Genomic DNA, 20,204 nt, shown 5'->3' with positions numbered 1-20,204 from the left:
CCAGCAGCGCCACGGGCTTCAGTGGGGCTACTCCGGATTTACACCAGCGTCGCTGAGATAAGGGCCCACCCCTTTCAATGGATGTAACCGTTCGCTGTCCGGTCAGATGACGGACTGAGCTCCAGCATGTTCACTCCCTCTGCGTCCCATCGGGGGCCCGCGTGGCTCTGCAAAGCGCTGGCACCTCAGGGATTTCCCACAAATTAGGTCTCTCTCTCTCTCTGCCTTGGGGAAGTTTACTGCCTTTAGCAGCAGCTTGTGGCTGCAGGCGCAGAGGGTAACACCCACCCAACTCCTCTGGACAAACTGAGCAGGCCTGGGGCTGAACCCTGGTGAAGGGAGGCTGGATTAACCCTTTCCTAGCAGATGCTCCCAGGGCCAGATCTTGCTTTCTGCTGCCCTGGTGCAAATCAGGAGGCAACTACGTGGAAGTGAACAGCTACATGTGGGTACAGCCACTGTAAATCCATCCATCTCCGGTACCTGTTTGGCCATAGCATTGGATCAGCTCAGTCTTTTAGCGTATGTACCCTCATGTACCCCTCCCCCATGAGGCAGGGCTGTTGGCCCAATTGCAGAGGTGGGAAACTGAGGCACGGAGCAGCTAAGTGACTTGCCTGCAGTCACGCAAGAAGTCTGTGGCAGAGCAAGGGAACGGAAACAGGGCCTCCTGCTTCCTAAGCTTTTGCTGTAACCGCTGGGCCCCGCTCCCGAGCTCCTGGGCTGTTTTTGTCATGAGAGAGGATGACGGCAGGCCAAAGGCAGGCCTGGTCTAAACTAGTGCAACTCCACTGACTTGTTGCGTCCTCTTGCCATGGGGTTAATCTGGCCCTGAGTTGCTCCCGTCTGGCTGCTCAGTGCTTATTCGGGAGGCGCCAGGGCTCTCTGAAAGGGGAATCAGCCGAGTACCAGTTTTATTCCACGTGTTGCCAGGTCAGCCGGGGCCGGGTCCCTTTACAGCCCTGTTGAAAGTGGGGGGCTGTGAGCCAAAGGAGGCACCGGCACTGCTGATCAGATCAGGGCACTCAACGGGGCTGCGCTCTGCTTGGCTTGTTCCCGGCCTGCTGTTGATAATTCAATTAGGGCGGGGATTAACCAGGCATGCTGCTTTAGCTGGAGAGCAGCTGATGGCGACTGGCTCATTGCACTGCCCTGAAACCTCTGCTCCACTGGGCATGTGGGCAGGGCTCTGATCCAGAGTTTGGCCTCACCTGCGCAGGAGTGTGATGGCCAGGAACGGCCAGGAGCCTGCGAACCGTGTGCTTTGTATGGCAGGACACCTGGCGGCCCTGAACGAGATCAGAGCCCCGTTGTGCTAGGTGCTGCACGTGCACAGTGAGAGAGTTCACAGCCTCACTGGACAAGACGGACAAAAGAGGCCTTCTCAGCCCTGTACTGCAGGTGGGGGAGATGAGTCCCGGCGAGCGGCTGGTCATTCACACCCCACGCTATCCGCTGTGCAGCCAAACTCAGCACGCGTTCCTCTTCCCTTGTCATAGGACATTGTGTTTGTTCTGCTCAGAATTACCTCCAATCTGTTGACATCCCACTGGTCGTAGGGTGCGTGCAGAACTGGCCACGCTATTCCAGGTGTAGCCTTACTGGGACCATCATGCGCACAGTTCCTGCTCTCTGACGTGGGATCCGGCACCGCTCCTTGTTTGACTTGCTCGGGGCTGCAGGAGATTGCCGGGGGCGGGGCCCTGGCTTCATCGCCACGGCTGCGGTAAAAGCGCGTAGGCAAACAGTTGTAAAAAGGAGGGCGCTGTAAACGGTACATAGACACACACCCCAGGTGTATCTCTTGTGTACACGGAGCCATAAAACGCTCTTCAGCACAAGCACGATCCTGCAGCGCAAACAGCCATAAAGGGGATAAGTGGCCACACACCAGATGGCAGGTCTCCAGTAAACCTCTCGCTCTTGTGCCCTATCGTCGGGAACACGTGTGCATGTCTCACGGCTGACCCCTTCTGGACCTTGGATGAGACAGGAAGCAGAGGCCTCCATCGGGAAGACGGGCTCAAGGCCCATGCCCCTGCCTCACCCACCGTACAGAATACCCCCCGGCACACCGACCCCGAGTGGTGGCCCCTCCCCTACACCCAGCACAGGACTGAACAAAGCTGCAGTGAAGACCTCTGGGTCGGCCCATGCGGGCCGGGCCAGGGACCTGCAGCCCGTATGCAGCAGCGAAGGAACCTTTTCTCTGGCCGAGAGGGCACAAAATCAGTGTGAGCAAACAGCAAATCTCGCCTGCTGGCAGATGAGAGCCGGGGGGCAGAGACAGGCTGGGTGGGCGTGAAACCGCTGCCTTGGCTACACTACATAGGGGTTGCCGGTACAGCTATGCTCCTAGCGGAGCTGTGGCTCGTACTGGAAGACGGGTGCTTTTGCAGTTTAGATTATACCAATTTCCCAAATGACGTAAGTTACACTGGTGAAACCTACACGGGCTCTCTTCTGTCTTTTTTTTTCTTTTGCTGGTGTACCTGCGTCTACGCCAGGGCACAGCTCTGCTGCTAGGGGAGAAGTGTTTCACACTCCCATGCCAGCAAAACGTGTAAGTGTGGACCAGGGTTGAGTCTGTGAGGTGGCGATGGGCCCAGCGAGGCAGGCAGGCTGTTTACCCAGGGATGGATTGAAAGGGACCCACCGGTGTTCTTACCCAGAGGCGTCCGCACCCTCCCGCCTGGTGGGTCATCTCTTCCATCTTCTCGGCTTAGCTTCCTAGGGAAAAAGCCGCCCTGCCCCATGGCGTCCTCCCCGCGGTATGGCAGATCTCACAGTGGTTGGCCCTCAGCCTGCCTCCACTGGGAGAGAGGACGGTCCAAGCCCGCTTGGATCCGGCAGAATGATGCCGTTGGAACACCTGGCCACTGGGGGCTGTCTTGAGACCATCCCAACCTATTCCTCCCGGCCGCCCCTCTGAACCAGGTCCCTCTGGGGCAGCCTGGTGCCGATCTCCAGCCTGGAGCCCATCGCTGGCGGCCGTGCTAGCAGGAGGCCGGGCTGGCTTGGAAAAGGGCTTTGCTGACAGTTTAACTGTGCAAAGCGAAACAGCTTAGAAAACCAGGTCAGTGATTCCAGATCGCCCCGGCGTCACTCTGGGTCTGTCTCCCCTGCCGAGTTAATCGAGTTATCTCCGCTCGAGGGACGCCCCTCCACTTCGCCCAGCTGGAGTGAGAGCAGAGGGCGCTGATGTGGCTCTATCCGCGCTGACGCTGCACTCGCTGGTCTGTGGCACTGGGAGTGCCAGGGGTACATCCCCTGCTTCTTAGTACTGCCTGGCCCGAGCCGCTCTCGGAATGCTTTTCCCAGGGGATTGTGGGAGAACCAGCCCTGAGAAATCCGGGGACCGGTGCCCACCCCTGCAGCGCAGACCAGAGAGGAGAGCTTTGCCCTGACTCGGGACAGCGTCGCATTTAAAAGTCTGCGAGGGCTTAAACTGGGAGCCGGAGCCTGACTTCGGAGGGGCGAGGGTGTGCAAAGGCCGTTCAAAGCGGGAAGTGGGTTATTAAGTCTGAGCACTAATTGGAGAGGAAGGCAGGGATCATGGGCGAGGCACTGGGCTAGACTTGGGAGAGCCGTACCCGGGACCAGAAGTCTATGATGACCAGACTTCCCAAGGGCTTTAGGCACTGAAGCTGCAGATCGGCGCCAGGTAGGATTTTCACAAGCCAAAGCTGCTAAATGCCATTGAAACCAGTGAGCTCGACACCCAGCTCTGTCCTATCTGTAGCTTCAGGGGCCTAAAGATCTTTGGAATCCAGCCTGCCATGGCCTCCCTGTGTGATCTCGGGCCAGTCCCTTGGTCGAGCTGTGCCTCAGTTTCCCATCTGGAGATGGGCACAACGACCTTTCCTTTGCCACTCACGTCTGTCCACATGGTAAGGCCCAGGTCCTCAGAGGTGCTTGGGCATCGCTCTGCTTAGCTTTGCACTGCCTAACCCTGGGTGGGCTGCTGCCCGGTGGAACCGCGCCAGGCGTCCAGATAATCCAGACCCTAAGCCAGATCAGCCATCCAGGTCGGTCATGCCTCAGCAGCCAAACCTCTCTTGCCCTGTCTCCCACTCCATCCCTCTACCACGCTCCCCCTGGGTTTCCCTGCTCCCCCCTCCCCTGCTGTCTTTTGTGTGCTGCCATCTCTAGGGTTGAGTGTGACCTGAGCGGCAGCTTTGGAGACATCAGTGGTGCCTAAATCGCGGCCTTATGTGCCAAAGGCAGGGAGCCGCCTGTCACGGACCGATAGGATTGGCGCTCCCCCCTGCAGCTTTGGAACAGTCTGGGAGGAACCTTTCCATGTGCCAGACACACCAGGGGTCTCGCTCTTCCTCCAGGGTACGTCACCCGGCTTCACCGCCTCCTTAGACTGGACCTCTGGGCCTGCAGCCCCCCTGCTTCCCGCCGTGAGCTCCGCTCAGCGAGTCCAAGCAAGAGAGACCCCTGACGGAGACCTGCACGGTCTTCGGGGGTTACTGCCCCTCGCCGAGCCTTCACAGGGACCACATGCAGCGTGTCCGTCAGCTGGAACGCAACCTAGGAAGCCCTTACGTTAGCACAGAGAACTGAAGGTGAAAGCCCAGTCCAGCCTGGCCAGCCCAGAGCCCAGCCAAGCTGCAGTGACCCCCATGGTCAGTCTGTCTGTCTGCGTCTGATCCCCTTGGTCAGTTCCCAGGTGAGAGCCGCAACTCCTTCCAGCAGCCAGCTCTTATCCCTCCACCTGAGACCTCTCCAGTCCTTTGTTCTCCAGCTGGGGGATTGTGCTCAACTTCCCTGCCGAGAGATGGGGGAATCCATCTCCATCCCTCTGGAGTTGGTTGCTACCTGTTGATGTCTGGGCAATTAGATTTTCTAGGGTCTTCTCAATTACTCCTTTGACATGGGCACCAGGCCCAGACAGCTAGGTGACACCCATACCCTGTCTCTTAGCCTGCCCTGAGAGCAGTGCAGCACACGGGGAAACTGAGGCACACACAGGACTCATCAAAATAGTGCAAAAAGTTCCCACTTTGTCACACCACCTAAGTTCCTGCAAGGGGCTGGGTCTAAGCTCTCCAAGGCAGGACTGTCTCTCACTATGTGGGATCCTGCAGGGGATCAGTCCAGGGGCTGGTACTATTTCATATTTTCATTAATGACTTGGATAAAGGAGTGGAGAGTCTGCTTATAAAATGTGCGGATGATGCCAAGCTGGGAGGGGTTACAAGCACTTTGGAAGACCGGGTTAGAATTCCAAAACAACCTTGATGCATTGGAGAACTGGTCCGAAATCAACCAGATGAAATTCAATAAAGACAAGTGCAAAGTGCTACACTTAGGAAGGAAAAATCAAATGCCCAGCTACAAACCGGGGAGTAAGTGGGCAGCTGCAGTACTGCTGCGTGGCCCACAAACTGAATCTGAGTCAACAGTGCGATTTCACCAACAACTGCACCGAGTGCAAACTCCTCTGGCCCACTTACAGCCTTAATACGGAGTCGCTGACACTTCCCTTGGGCACCTCGTCTGTCTTGCCACCCAGGCAAGTGTAACTCTGCCATAGAGGGCCCCTTACACCAAGGATCACAGCAATATTCAGGTTACTCCTGATCCCAAAGGACCAGTCACTTACTCCACGTCCATCGCGCTGTAGAACTCACACCAAAGCCAGTGCTTGTAGCCAATCCTATAGTAACGATATGAAAATGTTGGCTAAGCAGCTGGGGATCTTTTGCTTATGCCTAGAAACCCTTTGTCCCTCCAGAGTCCAAGCAGCAGAATGATCCTTAGTTCCTTTCCTTTGGAGTTTTTATCCCCCGCCTGGCATGTGCACTGAGCTGAAAATTCAGCTGTGGGGAGGAGTCCACTCTCATGACTTGTCTTCACAGGGAGGAGAGTAGAACAACAATAAGAGTCTTTAGTTCTTTGGTTGATGATTCCTCAATCCAGATGTGGGGAGTTTCCAGCTGTGAGCTCCAGCCACAGCCCGTCTGGCATGGATGGGTCTCCTCCTTCAGAAGGAGCATAACAATTTCTGTAGAAGAACAGCTCTTCCCTCTAATTAATGTCCACCTCCTGCATGGTGATTCACACAGTCCCCGAGGCTCCCAGTACAACAGCTCAGATTTTACATCGCACTCCGGCTTTGTCTACACGGGCGATTGAAAGACAAAACTTTTGTTGTTCAGAGGTTTAAAAAAACACTCATGTCCCCGAAAGATAAAAGTTTTGTCAATGATAAGCACTGGTGTGAACAGCACTTTATCTGCAGGAGAGCTCTCCTGCTGACAATACTAACGCCGCTCCTTGGGGGTGGAAGTATTTCGTCAGCAGGAGAGCTCTCTCCTGCGGACAAACAGTGGCTATGCTGCGTGCCTTTTACAGCCGTGTCACTAAAAGCTGCGTTGGGTAGCCAAAGTCTCCGGAACACAGATATTACCCATAGGATCAATGCAGGCAGCAACTCACAAGCATTCAATAGTCTAAACACTAGACACTTTCTTATAATTCTTATACCTACTTCATCACTATCACCCCACAAATGAGCCAGACAGATTCCAGCTCTGTTTGTGTCCAGTGGAGACATGGGGATCTTGGCAAGAGCTGGCACCCAACCTGCCAGCATCACAGGTGTATTAACAGGAGTGTCGTATGCAAGACACAGGAGGTCATTGTCCCGCCTTACTCGGCTCTGGTGAGGCCTCAGCTGGAGAACTGTCCCCAGTTTGGGAAAGACGCGGACAAATTGCAGAGATTCCGGAGAAGAGCAACAAAAATGATCAAAGGTTAGAAAACCTGAGCTGGGAGGGAAGCTTAAAAAACTGGGCATGTTTAGTCTTGAGAAAAGAAGACCGAGGGGGGACCTGATATCAGTCTTCAGATATGTTAAGGGCTGTGCTAAGCGGACAGTGATTGATTGTTCTCCATGTCCACTGAAGGGAGGACAAGAAGCAATGGGCTTAATCTGCAGCATGAGAGGTTTAGGATACATGTTAGGAAAAACTTTCTAACGCTCCAGGGAGTTAAGCTCTGGAACAGGCGTCCAAGGGCGGTTGTGGAATCCCGTCACTGGAGGTTTGTAAGACCAGGCTGGACAAACCCCTGTCAGGGCTGGTCTAGGTTTACTTGGCCCCGCCTCAGCGCAAGGGGCCACTTGACGACTTCTCGAGGTCCCTTCCTGCCCGACACTTCTCTGATCCTCTGTGTCTGCGCCCCACCTAGTACAATGGGGCCCCGAGCTCAGTATCCCCATGGGAACTATCCCCATGGAAACTGGCGTCCCCTCTCTTCATTTCCTTTCCCCACGCAGGGATCAGAAGCGGATTCGAACAAAGAAAAACCCAAAGCCCAGATAATGACAAAGTCCAAATTAAAAAAACAGATTTAATTTGTTCTCTTGACTGGAGGGGAGTGGGGACAAAGCGACTCCACGTCGGAAGGCCGATGGAGGTGTCTGCGGGAGCGACTGTGCCTTGTTAATATTCACATGAGCCGCACGTGTGGGCCGGGAGAATGTGCCCGTAGACTGGAGCGTGCGGCTATGCGGGTATAAAAAGAAAGACAAAGGAAATAGTGATGGTTTGGGTAAATATCAGAGACCGTTTCTATTGATCCGCGTGATTCATTTGCCAGTTGGCTCCGTCCGGGCCTCTTTCATCTCGTTTATATCCTCAATGAGCCGCCGTTAATTGCATAAACAAACCAGATCAGACGGAACCAGAGACAAATTGAAACTTGACATGAAAAGGAACGAATCCCACCCGCGTGTGTCTCTCCCATCCTGCCCCCCCCTCACGCGCCCTCGGGGCTCTTCCAAATGAAAAACAAAGCCGCAGCACGCAGCGTCTGGAGAGGCAGCCTGGCTTTAATCTCCCTTTGCAAATCCCGGTGTCTGGCGCTGCTGGCTGGACGGAGCAGGGGCGGGGGAGTTCACTGGGACGGTTGTGGCTACAAACTTGAGGCAGGGCGTCCCGTGCACCTCGCAACCCATGGGTCTCAGCGCTGCAGATGAGCCCTAACCCCTGGCTCTTTACAGGTGGGTTTAGTGCCAGATTGAGAGCTCCGGATGCTGAAGGCAGGGCCGGCTCCAGCTTTTTTGCTGCCCCAAGAAAACAAAATAAAGATAAAGCCGCGATCGGTGGCATGGCGGCAGCTCTACCGCGTCGCTTCATTCTTCGGCGGCGGGTCCTTCACTCTGAGATGGACCAAGGGACCTGCCACCGAATTGCCAAAGATCCGGATGTGCCGCCCCTTCCCATTGGCCGCCCCAAGCACCTGCTTCCTTTGCTGGTGCCTGGAGCCGGCCCTAGCTGAAGGACCTGGGATGGGACGTGCAGCCGCAGTGCAGGCTAACCCTGCTGGCCCACTGCCTGGGCCCAGGAGCGCTGTGCTTCTTGATAGCCAGTTCAGAGCAGGGCCACGCCGCTGAGATTTCCGTGAATGGGACCAGTTGCAATGTGGATGTGACACTCTGGCACCGTGGGCGTGATTGGGGATGACAGGGGGCGCTGTGCTGCTAGCGGTGCTGTCTATCGGAAGAGCTGGAAAACCAAGATCCCGAGCAGGGCTGCGTGGGAAGGGGGCGGGTCTTTTCCGACCGCAGAACGTTTGGATGAGAGAGGGGCGGAAAGTTTGTTTTTGTCGGACTTTTCAGGGGTCAAATTTCAAAGTTTTTTATCGGAAAATCTAAACTTTTTGTCTCAGCGACCGACCGCAAAGAAAGTTTCAGTGGAAAGGTCTCAAGCAGGCCTGGCCCTGGCGCTCCCCAGTCATTAAGCGGCCACTGGCTCCCCTCTGGAGAGGCCAGGGCCAGAGGCTGGAGCGCTGGCCGAAACCCCAGCCACTCAACTGCCCCAAACTTCCCTCGGGGCTGCATGGCGGGTGCATTGTACAGCAGCCCAGCTGCGTCTCTGCTGGGCTATGGGGCAGCAGCTATGGGGGGCACTGAACGAGAGAGCTTTGGATGGCACTGGGAAATGGACCGATGGATCCTATCAAAGATTCTGAGATTGGAAGGCTGGCCCAGGGGAATCGAGGGGAAAGGCACCCTGTGGATGCAACGTTCTGCAGGTTGGGACAGCTGTCTTGCTTCATTGAGTGTATCCAGGTCTTTCCCGTTCCCAAACACTGTTTGATGGGGCCAGTCGCCCACCGGGGAGGTTCGGCACATGGAGAAGCAGGCTTGCCGGGGGTGGGAGGAGGGGTTTGGCAAAGAAGCTGGCGTCTGGGAGGCAGTGGCACATTCAGAGATTAATACCTTATGTGGAGAGAGCAACTTTTAGCCCAGAAGATCGCAAACTTCAGAATTGCATCACCCAGCACCACAAGGCAACTGCCTCTGGGGTGAAATGTGGCAGCTGTTTCCACAGCAGGTTCGCATGGGAAGGGAAGGAAAACACCTGACCAAAGGAATGTAATTAATGACAGGCGGGCCGACCCTGCTGCAGAGCCCTAGACAAGACAGAGGGTGTGGGGGGAAACTGAGGCACTGAGAGGCAAGAGACTTGGCCAAGGTCACCTGGTGGGTCAGTGGCAGATTTAGGAATAGCACCCAGGTGTCCTGAGGCCCAGTTGAGGGCTCTGATCCCCATGACACACAGCTCCTTTGAGTCCTTTAAGGTGGGGCACGTCTCTCCCTGTGTCTGTGCAGCGCCGAGCACAACGGGCCCCGATTTCGTCAGCGCTGTCGTACTTCACATAATGATAGGAGCGCCGGCTTGAGAGCCTGGACGCTGGAGCCCTCAGCCCACGGAGCTGGCAGACTCACCTCTAACATGGGGGCAGTTCAGTCTGCATGGCCCACTCAATCCTTGGCCGCAGGGCCCATTGGGAGGCTGTATTTTGTGCTGTCCATCAGGGACCCCTTCAATCAATTTCACCCCAGCTACCGACTAGCCACCTGATGGTAGCGACCCTTGGATGCCAGGCCGGCCTGGCCCCTGGTCGCTAGATGGGACGGGCTCTTGAATCCTGTCACCAGTCCCCTGGGCAGCCAGTCCCTCTAGGAAGGGGCCGGATCATCCCTCCGGGCTACTCACCAGGAGAGGGGTAACAGCCGCAGGTGATCAGTGCAGACCTGCGTTAAAGCCCCAGTCCTGCATGCATTCCAGCGATGGCCACGGCCGGTCTGGGCGCGACCTGGAGCTGCATACGGCCTTGAGTCCCCACAGCCAACCCGCTGCCCGAATGCTCCATCCCGGCTTTTCCACGCAGGAGTTTTTTGCTAGCTCCAGGCAGACACCCCACCCGGCCAGCTGCAGCCAATGAACCTGCTGCCCTTGGCTTGCCTAGCAGCCAGTCTCCATGCAGTGACCATCTCCTGCTGACCTGGGAGATAACAGGCTCTAGGAGTGGCTGGGGACAGACCCAGGCTGGAGAGAGGAGAGGGAGGGCAGAAACGCCCTTCCCTGCTAAAAACCATTGTGAAGCAGCGAGACGCGGCTCCCCTCGATCTCAGGACAGCTGTGTGTGCCATGAACGACACTCAGCTCTGCCAAGCCCAGGGGAGCCCCCTGCAGGCGGGACTGCTCTTGGCACCCCTGACTGCCTGTTAGAGTCAGGGCTTGCAGACGTCTGCTGCTCGCTGGGCACAAATTGCGCCTCCCGTCTCGTTCAGTTTCTGACCCAAACACGGGGGAAGCGGGGATCAGAGAGTGGAGGTTGTGTGGGGATCTGAACCAGGGACCCCAGTAGCCACAGGTGGTATCAGCCAAAGGAGAGTCTGCATAGGGAACGAAGCGCGGTGATAGCCATGTCCGCATGTCTCCAGTCGCTGGAGGGGGGCCCGTCCTGTCCCTGGACGCAAGCAGACGGCCTCGCAGGGCGGCCTCTCCCCTGCCAAGCAGACAGGGAGGTGCCCCCGGAACGCTCCTCCAGGCCTCCCCTCCCTGCTCACAGCCCAGGGCTGGAAAGGCGGCCATGCGCGAAGCCGCTGGGGGGCCGGAAGGGGTTGGCGACGGCGGATCGCTACAGGGAGACATCCGGCGAGGAGCGATACCGAGATGCCATCTGGCTCGGCGTGACTGGCAGGTGCCGGTCATCAGCCCACGCGCGAGCGTCTGGGCCGTGGGAAGGGGAGGGCAGGCAGAATGACGGGGCGTGATCGGGGAGCCGTCCCAAAACACACCCCGACGCCTCTGCCAATCCACAGCCCGCCTGTCCACACCTCCTCACAGTCCCATGCACGCACCCGCCCGTGCACAGGTGCACTCTCCTGGCCAGACACACCCAAGCGTCCAGGCGTGCTCACGATCTCCTAGCCACACGTGCTGCAGGACACGCGTGTGAGAGAGACGGGGCCAGCTCCTGGTTTTAAAATGCGAAGGAATGAAATCAAAGCGTGGCTGGGTCGAGACAGAATAAAAATCGCCCTTTGGCTGCACCACCTGGGAGGTCTCTTAGCTCAGTGGGGAGGTGCCTGGGCTTTCAGAGCAGACAGGCCCAGGTTCTCCACCCAGCTTTCTGTGTAGGGTTACGGGTACACGTGTCTCCAGCGCAGGGATCTGGTGCAGAGCTCGCTCAGCCAGCAGACACTGCGTGCACCAGCAGCTGGCAGAATTTGGCTCAGTCATTTAAAAAACAACCCTCATTTAAATTATTATTTTGATTTTGAACACTCAGATTTGGAACTTACAAAGCTCTGGCCCCGCCTTTAATTTTCCAGCCATCTGCCCCCCGCCCCAGACTCCGCCTGCTTGCTCCACTCATTTCAATGCACTTGCACAACAACAGTTGGGGCCAATCTGGGGGATCAGTCTGGCCCGTTGGATGGCTGCACACGTCTCACACACGAGGATTCGGGACACGCTGCCTGGTGCTACAACTGCTCGTCGAAAGCTGGAGCTGGCAGTCGGGGTGTGATAAACAGCAGCTTGCCAAGCTGACGGGAGGCGGATTATTGGGACAATTGCGTTTGTATTGCAGCAGTCCCTAGAGACTGCAGCAGAGAGCGGGGTGCTGGCTGTGGTACCGGCACAGAGGGTCGGTGCATTGTGAACCCAGGTTTGGGGTTTCCAAGCCATCCTTGAGCGTCCACATTGCCTTGTAAACCTGGGCTCACGAAGGCTGGAGCCGGGTCTCCCGGCCGTGCTAACGCGGCCGCACTGCACTGCGCAGACCTTCTGACTCGGATCTGCAGCTTGAGCTGGTCCACACTGCAAAATGCCAGGGCTTGGACCCCAGTGCCAGCGGCTCAGAGCCACAGAAAAGGCAGCCAGCGTGTTGGTTTTTGTTTTAACCAGGGCAAAACCAATGGCTTTTTCTCAGGGACGGTGGAGCTGTTTTGGCTGAAAGTTCCCAGCCAGGTTCCGCCGGAGGCAGCCCCCCGGGCGTGGAACGTTTCAGCCCGAGCGGTTTAAGTGTGGCAAAGTCAGAAGCAACCGAAACCAGAGTCTTGAACGGCAAGCGGCAAGTGACCTTACCACCCACCAGGTGGGTGGAGCAACTCGGCTGATTTCAATGGGGTTACTCCGGAGTCACCCCCGTGTCATGGAGATCACACATGCTATCGCATCCACACCCCAACGGCGCCACCTCCTGGCAGCCCCATACTCCCGTCCCCCCCCAATCCCCCAGCGGTGCACACATTCCTCCTATTCTCAGCAGCTTGGGCAGGAGGCTGAGTCGCTCCGTGTCCCAGGGACGTACGCAGAGGCCGTGATGCAAAAGCCTGACCAAGGCCCAGACTTGGGTGTCATGATGGCCGGGGTGGGGGAGGGGGGAGTTAGCCCTGCAGCCATGTGGTGCCAGTCTCTTATTCCTGGCCAGGAAGAGATGGAGTTGGGGGGCTGGACTGCAGGGAAGGAGAAGGGGCTCAAAGCCGGGTTTCTGCTAGCTCCAGACTGCACTGAGCATGGCCTGGCTGGGGATTTCAGTCACTGCTCCAGCCAGAGCTGGTACAAAGCCAGGTGGGGGGAGAGGGGCATATTAACCCCTTCCCTGCTGCGCCTCGCCTCCCCTCCCCCAGGTGCTGCGCAGCCATGGGCCCTGCCAGTGGCACTTCCCACCGGGCGTGGATCTCGGACTGGGTTCTGCGGGGGCTAGCCCCTCCCAACGGAGCCGGGGCTGCCTGCTCCTTGGATCCCGGGGGCCCCGCCCAGCTGCCGGGGAGCGACACAGCCACCAAACGCTGGAGCTCAGAGGAGCTTAATTCGCTGGCGCTGGTGACATTTGCAAATGCCTGCGTCTGCTGCGGTGTGTGCAAACGACTCGGAGACGGCCCGGAGGGAGTGGAACTGTCAGGGCTGGGATGGATTTTGCCCGTACAGCGACCCCAGCCCAGGGAGTGGGAGCCTGGCCCACATGGGGCATGAGGAAGGGGGCTGCTACGGACTAGGGACCGAGCGGCGATGCAGCAGTTCTGCAGAAAAGGACCTAGGGGTTACAGTGGACGAGAAGCTGGATACGAGTCAACAGTGTGCTCTTGTTGCCAAGAAGGCTAACGGCATTTTGGGCTGTATAAGTAGGGGCATTGCCAGCAGATCGAGGAACGTGATCGTTCCCCTTTATTCGACATTGGTGAGGCCTCATCTGGAGTACTGTATCCAGTTTTGGGCCCCACACAACAAGAAGGGATGTGGAAAATTAGAAAGAATCCAGTGGAGGGCAACAAAAATGATTAGGGGTCTAGAGCACATGACTTATGAGGAGAGGCTGTGGGAACTGGGATTGTTTAGTCTGCAGAAGAGAAGAATGAGGGGGGATTTGATAGCTGCTTTCAACTACCTGAAGGGGGGTTCCAAAGAGGATGGAGCTCGGCTGTTTTCAGTGGTGGCAGATGACAGAACAAGGAGTAATGGTCTCAAGTTGCAGTGGGAGAGGTCTAGGTTGGATATTAGGAAAAACTTTTTCACTAGGAGGGTGGTGACGCACTGGAATGGGTTACCTAGGGAGGTGGTGGAATCTCCATCCTTAGAGGTTTTTAAGGCCTGGCTTGACAAAGCCCTGGCTGGGATGATTTAGTTGGGATTGGTCCTGCTTTGAGAAAGGGATTGGACTAGATACCTCCTGAGGTCTCTTCCAACCCTGAACTTCTATGATTCTATGATTCTGTCTGCCAGCTGGGGCCAGGGCACTAGAGGCAAATCGGAAACCTGGACTTGGGGGAACGTTCCAGTCCCTATGTGAACTTCCTGGACTGTCCCCTAGGTCTGACCTGTTCCCTGTTTAGGGGCCAGACTTACGCAGTGTGTGGGGTCCTGCATATTACACACCATCACACTCCTATACAAAGACACAGACACACCTACACCCTCACACAACCCCACAGCCAAGCACAAGGAGTCCGACCCAGAGGTCTGCATCCATACGCAGTCACCTGTGGGGTGTGCCCAGGCACCAGTGTGCCCAGCAGCAGACACACATACAATAGCTACAACCTCTGCTTCCCCTACCCCACTGGCTCTCATCAAGCGCAGCGGAACCAATTTCCTTTCCCGCTTTGCAACAATGATTCCCAGAGCCACCTTCAGAAGGGTTTTAAAACAAGCCGCTAAAGAGACCAGCACAGTCCCCACATTCTCCCCAACTGGCGCTTCAAACTATTGTTCAGTGTGATTCCCCCAGCCCCCGGGCCTTTCCCGAGAATGACTCAAGAGCATAGTTTGAAAAACCCCAATTCTTTTTTTGCGGAAAATCCTGAAAAAATTCCTTTAAAAAAACAATAACCCCCCTACCTGCGCCCTCCCCCAAAACCCCCACTTTTAAAAGCACATTTTCAGTTTGGGAAAATCAAACATTTAACCTTTTTTTTTTCCGTTTTCTGTTTCCGGTTCTTCATAGGGGGTAAAAATAGACCATTTAGAGCAAACTGACAAAGTGCTGGGAAAATGTTCGTTCTGATCTGGCAGTGGGTGGGCTTAGCACCGCCTGCGACTAATTAGCTGCATCCCAGGGGGTGGGTCTGAGGCTGGAGACCAGTGGAGAGCCTGCAGATCACCCGGGCCTTAGCTAAAAGGCCAACCCGCAGCATAGTTGAGCGAGACAGAGACGAGACCTGTGTATACCACCCTCCGGGAGGCCCTGCTTGAGACCCAGATCTGCTGGGAGCAGCTGGGCAATTCCCGAAACCCCTAAATAAAGGGAAAGGCTCTCGTTAATCTGTCTGATTTACGCTGGACCGGTTTGGTTCTTGAGGAATAAACCCATCGCTCAAGAAAGGCACCAAAATTCCTCAGCTGTTGGGAGCTTTCTTCCCTGCCCAGGTTGGTGAGATGGCCCCAGTGGCCGAGGAGCCATTTTCCCTGGGCGAACGTTTTGATGACAAAGTTTCCACCAGGGAAAGGCAGCGTGATCTGTGGCCCCCTGCTGGGATCGCGGTACAGAGCGTTTGACCAATTCCAAGCCAGCGGGGGCGAGCCAGAGCCGTTCCTGCCCGACGGCTGGCTGGACACCTACGTGACACAAGTTGGTGCTACCCCCCTTGGGAACAGGGTGTTCCCACCATCCAGCAGCACAATTGGAGTTAACTGGAGCTCCTGGTGGATAGTCCCAGCAGAGGCCCGACCGGTGACTGGGCTCCAGGGACTGAAATACCGAGCGGGTCCCTCCCAGTCAGCGCTGGACAGGCTGGCAGAGGGTGGGTATCAGCCATGCTTGTCCTGGTGCGTCTCCTGCCCGGGAGGGAACCAGAGCACATCCTTGTCCCGGGCTGCCAATCCAGCATCCTTTACCAGTGCGACAGCTCCCTGTATAGACATTAGCTGGAGACAGTCATCAATCAACGTGGAAAGCCGCGATCTCCGGGCCGGTAAGCAGCAACCAAGCACTGGGCGTGATGGATCTCAGGGGTTGCTAACACAGACAGGTCTGTTCAGACATGGATCGTGTCATCAGCACTCCTGCAGGTGGACGGTACTGCCTGCGGCAGGTGGCCCTTTAAATAGCACAGCCGTAAGAGCCACACCTGGGCCGCTCAGCTGCTAACTTTCTAGCCCTCCTCGCCTGCAGAGGGCACCCTCCCTCCCCACAGTCCTCTGCAGAGACTGCCTGCCAAAGGTGACCCAAGCATGTGCTGCCCCTAGTGGGAAGGATGAATTACTACCGAAGAAGTGGGCAGTAGCCCACGAAAGCTTATGCTCTAATAAATTTGTTAGTCTCTAAGGTGCCACAAGTACTCCTGTTCTTCTTTTTACATGCTAAAAGAATTTCCTTGCCCTGCCCGCTCTTACATATTGTACTAATACCGTGGTTGCCTTTGACCCGGTTCACACAAGGATGAGAGATGCAGTCTCCTTGCAGGAAAAAATGTCCTACCGCCCAGGGAGATTTCGGGGGGCAGGTCACCCCTTAGACGAGCATATGGGTTTTTCTTTTCTATGTTAAAAGAAATAAGTCGTATTTCATTTCATCCCAAAGTCTCTATCTTCACAACCAGGGGAGAGAGGCTGTCAGATTCCCGAACAAAGGAGATGCCCATTGCTAGAGGATTGCTGACTACGTTTCTCTCTGTGTGATTAATGAGGAAATTGCTCCTGGAAATCCACTGGGGACCGGGATGGAAATCTGGAACAGGATTTTGTCCTAGCACAGACATTCACTGTTGCTCCGTGGACGAGGGTTTGACCACATGAACACAGTCACATGCACTCCTCCAAACCAGTTTAGATGAGCTGGCTTTAAAGCGGACCAGACTGTGACAGGCAGGGCACAGATCCTGTGTGGATGGAGTGGTTCATCCGGGAAGAGCCCGGAGCGCTGCTGTGGAATTCTGTACACTGCTCTCTGAGCCTGGGCTGTCACTCCGGTTTGAGTCCAAGCCCCTTTTCTGTCCACACACAAATCAGTCTGACTCGGGCCAGCAAGCGCTCTGGATGCTGGTCCTAGGATCCTGCTGAGGGTGTGGGTCAGAGTCTACGGTTCTGTGACCCGCTGAGAGCTGAGGCCAGATGACAGGACTCAGATCTGGCTCTCTGACAGCCCGGCGTGTGGGGATTGTAACATGCTGCTAGGAGACAGCCGGAGCTGCAGGCCCCGGTGTTACATCTCTGCCTCAGTGCGAGAGAGCTTCGCTAAGATATGACTGTGGGTCAGCTCCCTGCCACGCCAGCCTGTCTTCCTCCCCAGCAAACTGGTCCAGACTGCGGCACCAGCAGACCAGGCCATGCTAGAGTGTATTCGGGTCGATTCGCTTGTGTGTTAGTATAGATCAAAGTACCGGTGAGCTGTATAAGTGTGTATGGGGTGAGTGAACTTCATGAAAACGAATTGGACGTTACTTGTGCTGTTTTCACGTCTCTGTTCCTGTTAGAATGCAATACCGAACATTTACGTTGTGTGTACCCTGTGACTAAGCAACCTTTCCAAGACATCTTGGGAAATGCTAATGAAGGACTTAAGGACTTTAACAGCAAATGCCGATTTCAAAGCAAGTGGCCATTATGTGTGATAGTCGGAGGTCAAAAGATTAAGTGCCCTCCTCACTCCCCGTCATCAAAGGAAAAGCCCAGTGGGTAAAGAGACTGTCAGCTCGCCTTCTCTCAGAAGAAGATACAAGAATGGATTCAAAGAAAGATCTTTCCTCTCTGGACTGTCTGGACTCTTACAAGGAGAGGTACCAGATGCAAAGCAGAGATCCCCAGAGACCATCCGGGTACCCTGAAAAAACTTTGGGGAACTGGCAATTTATTACGTCACTGCCACCATTTGGAATTACAAACTACGACTCACCCGTGTGTACGTTTTCCCTGCTTTAACCTCTCAATAATCCTCAATCTTTTTTCTTAGCTAATACATCTGTAGTTAGTTTACTGTAGGTTTATTTGCCTGCTAGTGTTGTCTTTGGTGTCAGATCTGGAGTACCAGTTGATCTGGGGTAAGTGATGGTCTTTTGGGGGCTGGGAGAAACTTGAGGTGGTGCGATTTTTGGTGTAAATGACTTGCTATAACGAAATCCAGTTTGTCTGGGTGTCTAAGAGGACTGTCTGCGACTCCGTGGTAAGCCTGGTAGAGTGACCCGAGTTCACATTTGTGTCTGGTTTGGTACAATCTAATTACAGAGCACACCGCCAGTTAGGGGCGCCTGCCCTGTGTTCTGACAGTCTGCCCTGAGGTCGGCACTCCGGGTCGCGAGCCACTCCAGGCAGAGACATTCAGGGACCTAAGCTGCTTAGAGATGTCTCTCTGCAATGCACAGCCTCTGTCATTCTGCATTCGCAGACAATCTTATGTTTGTTGCTCCTTTAGGAGTCACGGCACTGCCACTGATTAATTTAACTGCTGTTTGACAAACACTCTTATTTCCCAGCAGGAGTGGGGTTATACCAAAAGCGAAACACGTTTATTAAACAAAAAGCCTCTGGGTTAGGTGATGCCAAGTATAAGAAGTGACAACAGGAAGGGTTACAAGCAAAGACTAAAACCCCGATGTAATCAGCTTGAGTTTTTGGTCAAGACGGTTTCCCAGCTTCCAGTGCCTTCTCCAGCGTGACTGGCTTTTCCAGCCAGGATCCATCCTTCCCGCCGCAAAATCCTGCTTTCTTCGTGTTCCCGCAAGACAGGGATCACACAAATGTCCTTATATCACCCCGGAGTCTCTGTATCAAGAGCCAGGAAGGCTTTCTGCTGTTGTTTGCTTCCTGGAAACTTCCCCTGCTGATTCGTATGTAAATGGGGCTTCCAGGGTTTTGATTCCACCCTGCTTAATTTGCACCGGAGACCGATCTGCCTGCCCTCCTGTCTCCCTTTGGTTGGTCACAGACTTTAAAGCATAATATCAGTGTAGGGTTCATACAGACATTTCGCAGTGAGACAGATCACCAGCGTATCACCTGCCTCCAGAAAAGCCCTCACGCTATCCACTGTGATAGTACAGGAGTATTGGATACAATCAGTTGATGCAAGTGGGAATGGGTTACCTAGGGAGGTGGTGGAATCTCCTTCCTTAGAGGTTTTTAAGGTCAGGCTTGACAAAGCCCTGGCTGGGATGATTTAGTTGGGGATTGGTCCTGCTTTGAGCAGGGGGTTGGACTAGATACCTCCTGAGATCCCTTCCAAACCTGATATTCTATGATTCTATGAAGTGCTCGTTGGCTGGGGTTCAGGCCCCCTGCTTTTCCCCTGGTGTGTTTGGCTCTGATTGTCCCGGGGATGCTCAGCTCCGGTGCCTGGGCCACGCCCACGGTCGAAATTCAAATCTGGGTTGTGGATGAATTCCAGCCCCAAGCAGGGCAAGATTCAGCCTTGGTGATGCGTTTGGCCCCGTCTCTAGTGCTTGGGTCTGAGACTAAACTTGTTAATCCAATTCCGGCCAGAGAAGCACATACCATTGGCTTAAGTGGAGTGCCACCCACTCGCCCCGCTCGGCCCTGGGCTCCTGGTGGCTCAGGTGCCAGCTCTGAGCACTCTGGCACTGCCAGGGGTGCCAGTCAGAGTGCCTGTCTCCCAGGCTGTCTCCATCTCGTCCCTGGTGGCTAGGGAAGCCTGTGCCTGATTCTCCAGCAGCTCTCCTTGGAGCACCATCTGTGCCCTGGGTTGGCTCAGAGCTGTGCCTTCTGCTCTTGTGCTTCCAGGGATGCCGTCCTCAAGCAGAAGCAGGTGGGATGCAATGGGCTGCCCCAGTCAGAGCTCCAGGGCAAACCGATGGACAGCCTGGCAGCACCTTTGCCTCCTGATAAACAAGGTAGGAAGAGGCCGGGGCGTGCGGGGAGGGGGGGGTGGAGCAGGAGTCCTTGTGTTTCATCCTCTGCATTTCTGATGGACTAGTGCTCAGTTACTGCAGTGACACGTGCAGGGCACAGATAGATCAATCAACAGCTCTGTTGTGGGGTACATGGGAGAGACAGACCACGAAGCACATAGGATAGATCGATGGATGGAGAGGAGGGGACATGGGATGGATGGGGGGATGGATGGATGGAGAGAGGTGTACATGGGGTGGATGGATGGATGGAAAGCAGGGTACATGGGATGGATGGAGAGCGGGATACATGGAATGGAGGAATGGATGGATAGATAATGGGGTACATGGGATGGCTGGATGAGACTGGGATTCATGGGGTGAATGGATGGGTGGGTGGAGATGGGGGTACATGGGGTGGATAGATGGATTTATGGAGAGGGGATACGTGGGATGGATGGATAGGCGTGGATGGATGGATGGACAGGGTGGTACATGGGGTGGAAGGATGGCTAGAAAGGAGTGTACATGGGGTGGATGGATTGATGGAGAGGGGGTACATGAGGTGGGTGAATGGATGGATGGATGGATTGATGGAAAGGAGCATACA

At 55.5% G+C, this 20,204-nt stretch overlaps 1 protein-coding gene across 4 annotated transcripts in view; it reads left to right on the top strand.

Annotated features, from left to right (window-relative positions):
- The window catches only part of PDE2A (phosphodiesterase 2A), a 373,783-nt gene that overhangs the window by 285,025 nt on the left and 68,554 nt on the right, over positions 1-20,204 (top strand). For all 4 annotated transcript variants that reach the window (XM_065596463.1, XM_065596471.1, XM_005292199.5 and 1 more), the window contains one exon: positions 19,488-19,597. In XM_065596463.1, coding sequence (XP_065452535.1) covers positions 19,488-19,597 — 110 coding nt within the window. The remainder of the gene's footprint in view (positions 1-19,487; positions 19,598-20,204) is intronic.

This window comes from Chrysemys picta, chromosome 1 (assembly GCF_011386835.1).
Source record: "Chrysemys picta bellii isolate R12L10 chromosome 1, ASM1138683v2, whole genome shotgun sequence".
NCBI lineage: Eukaryota > Metazoa > Chordata > Testudines > Emydidae > Chrysemys > Chrysemys picta.
This window is presented reverse-complemented; position numbering and strand designations above follow the sequence as displayed.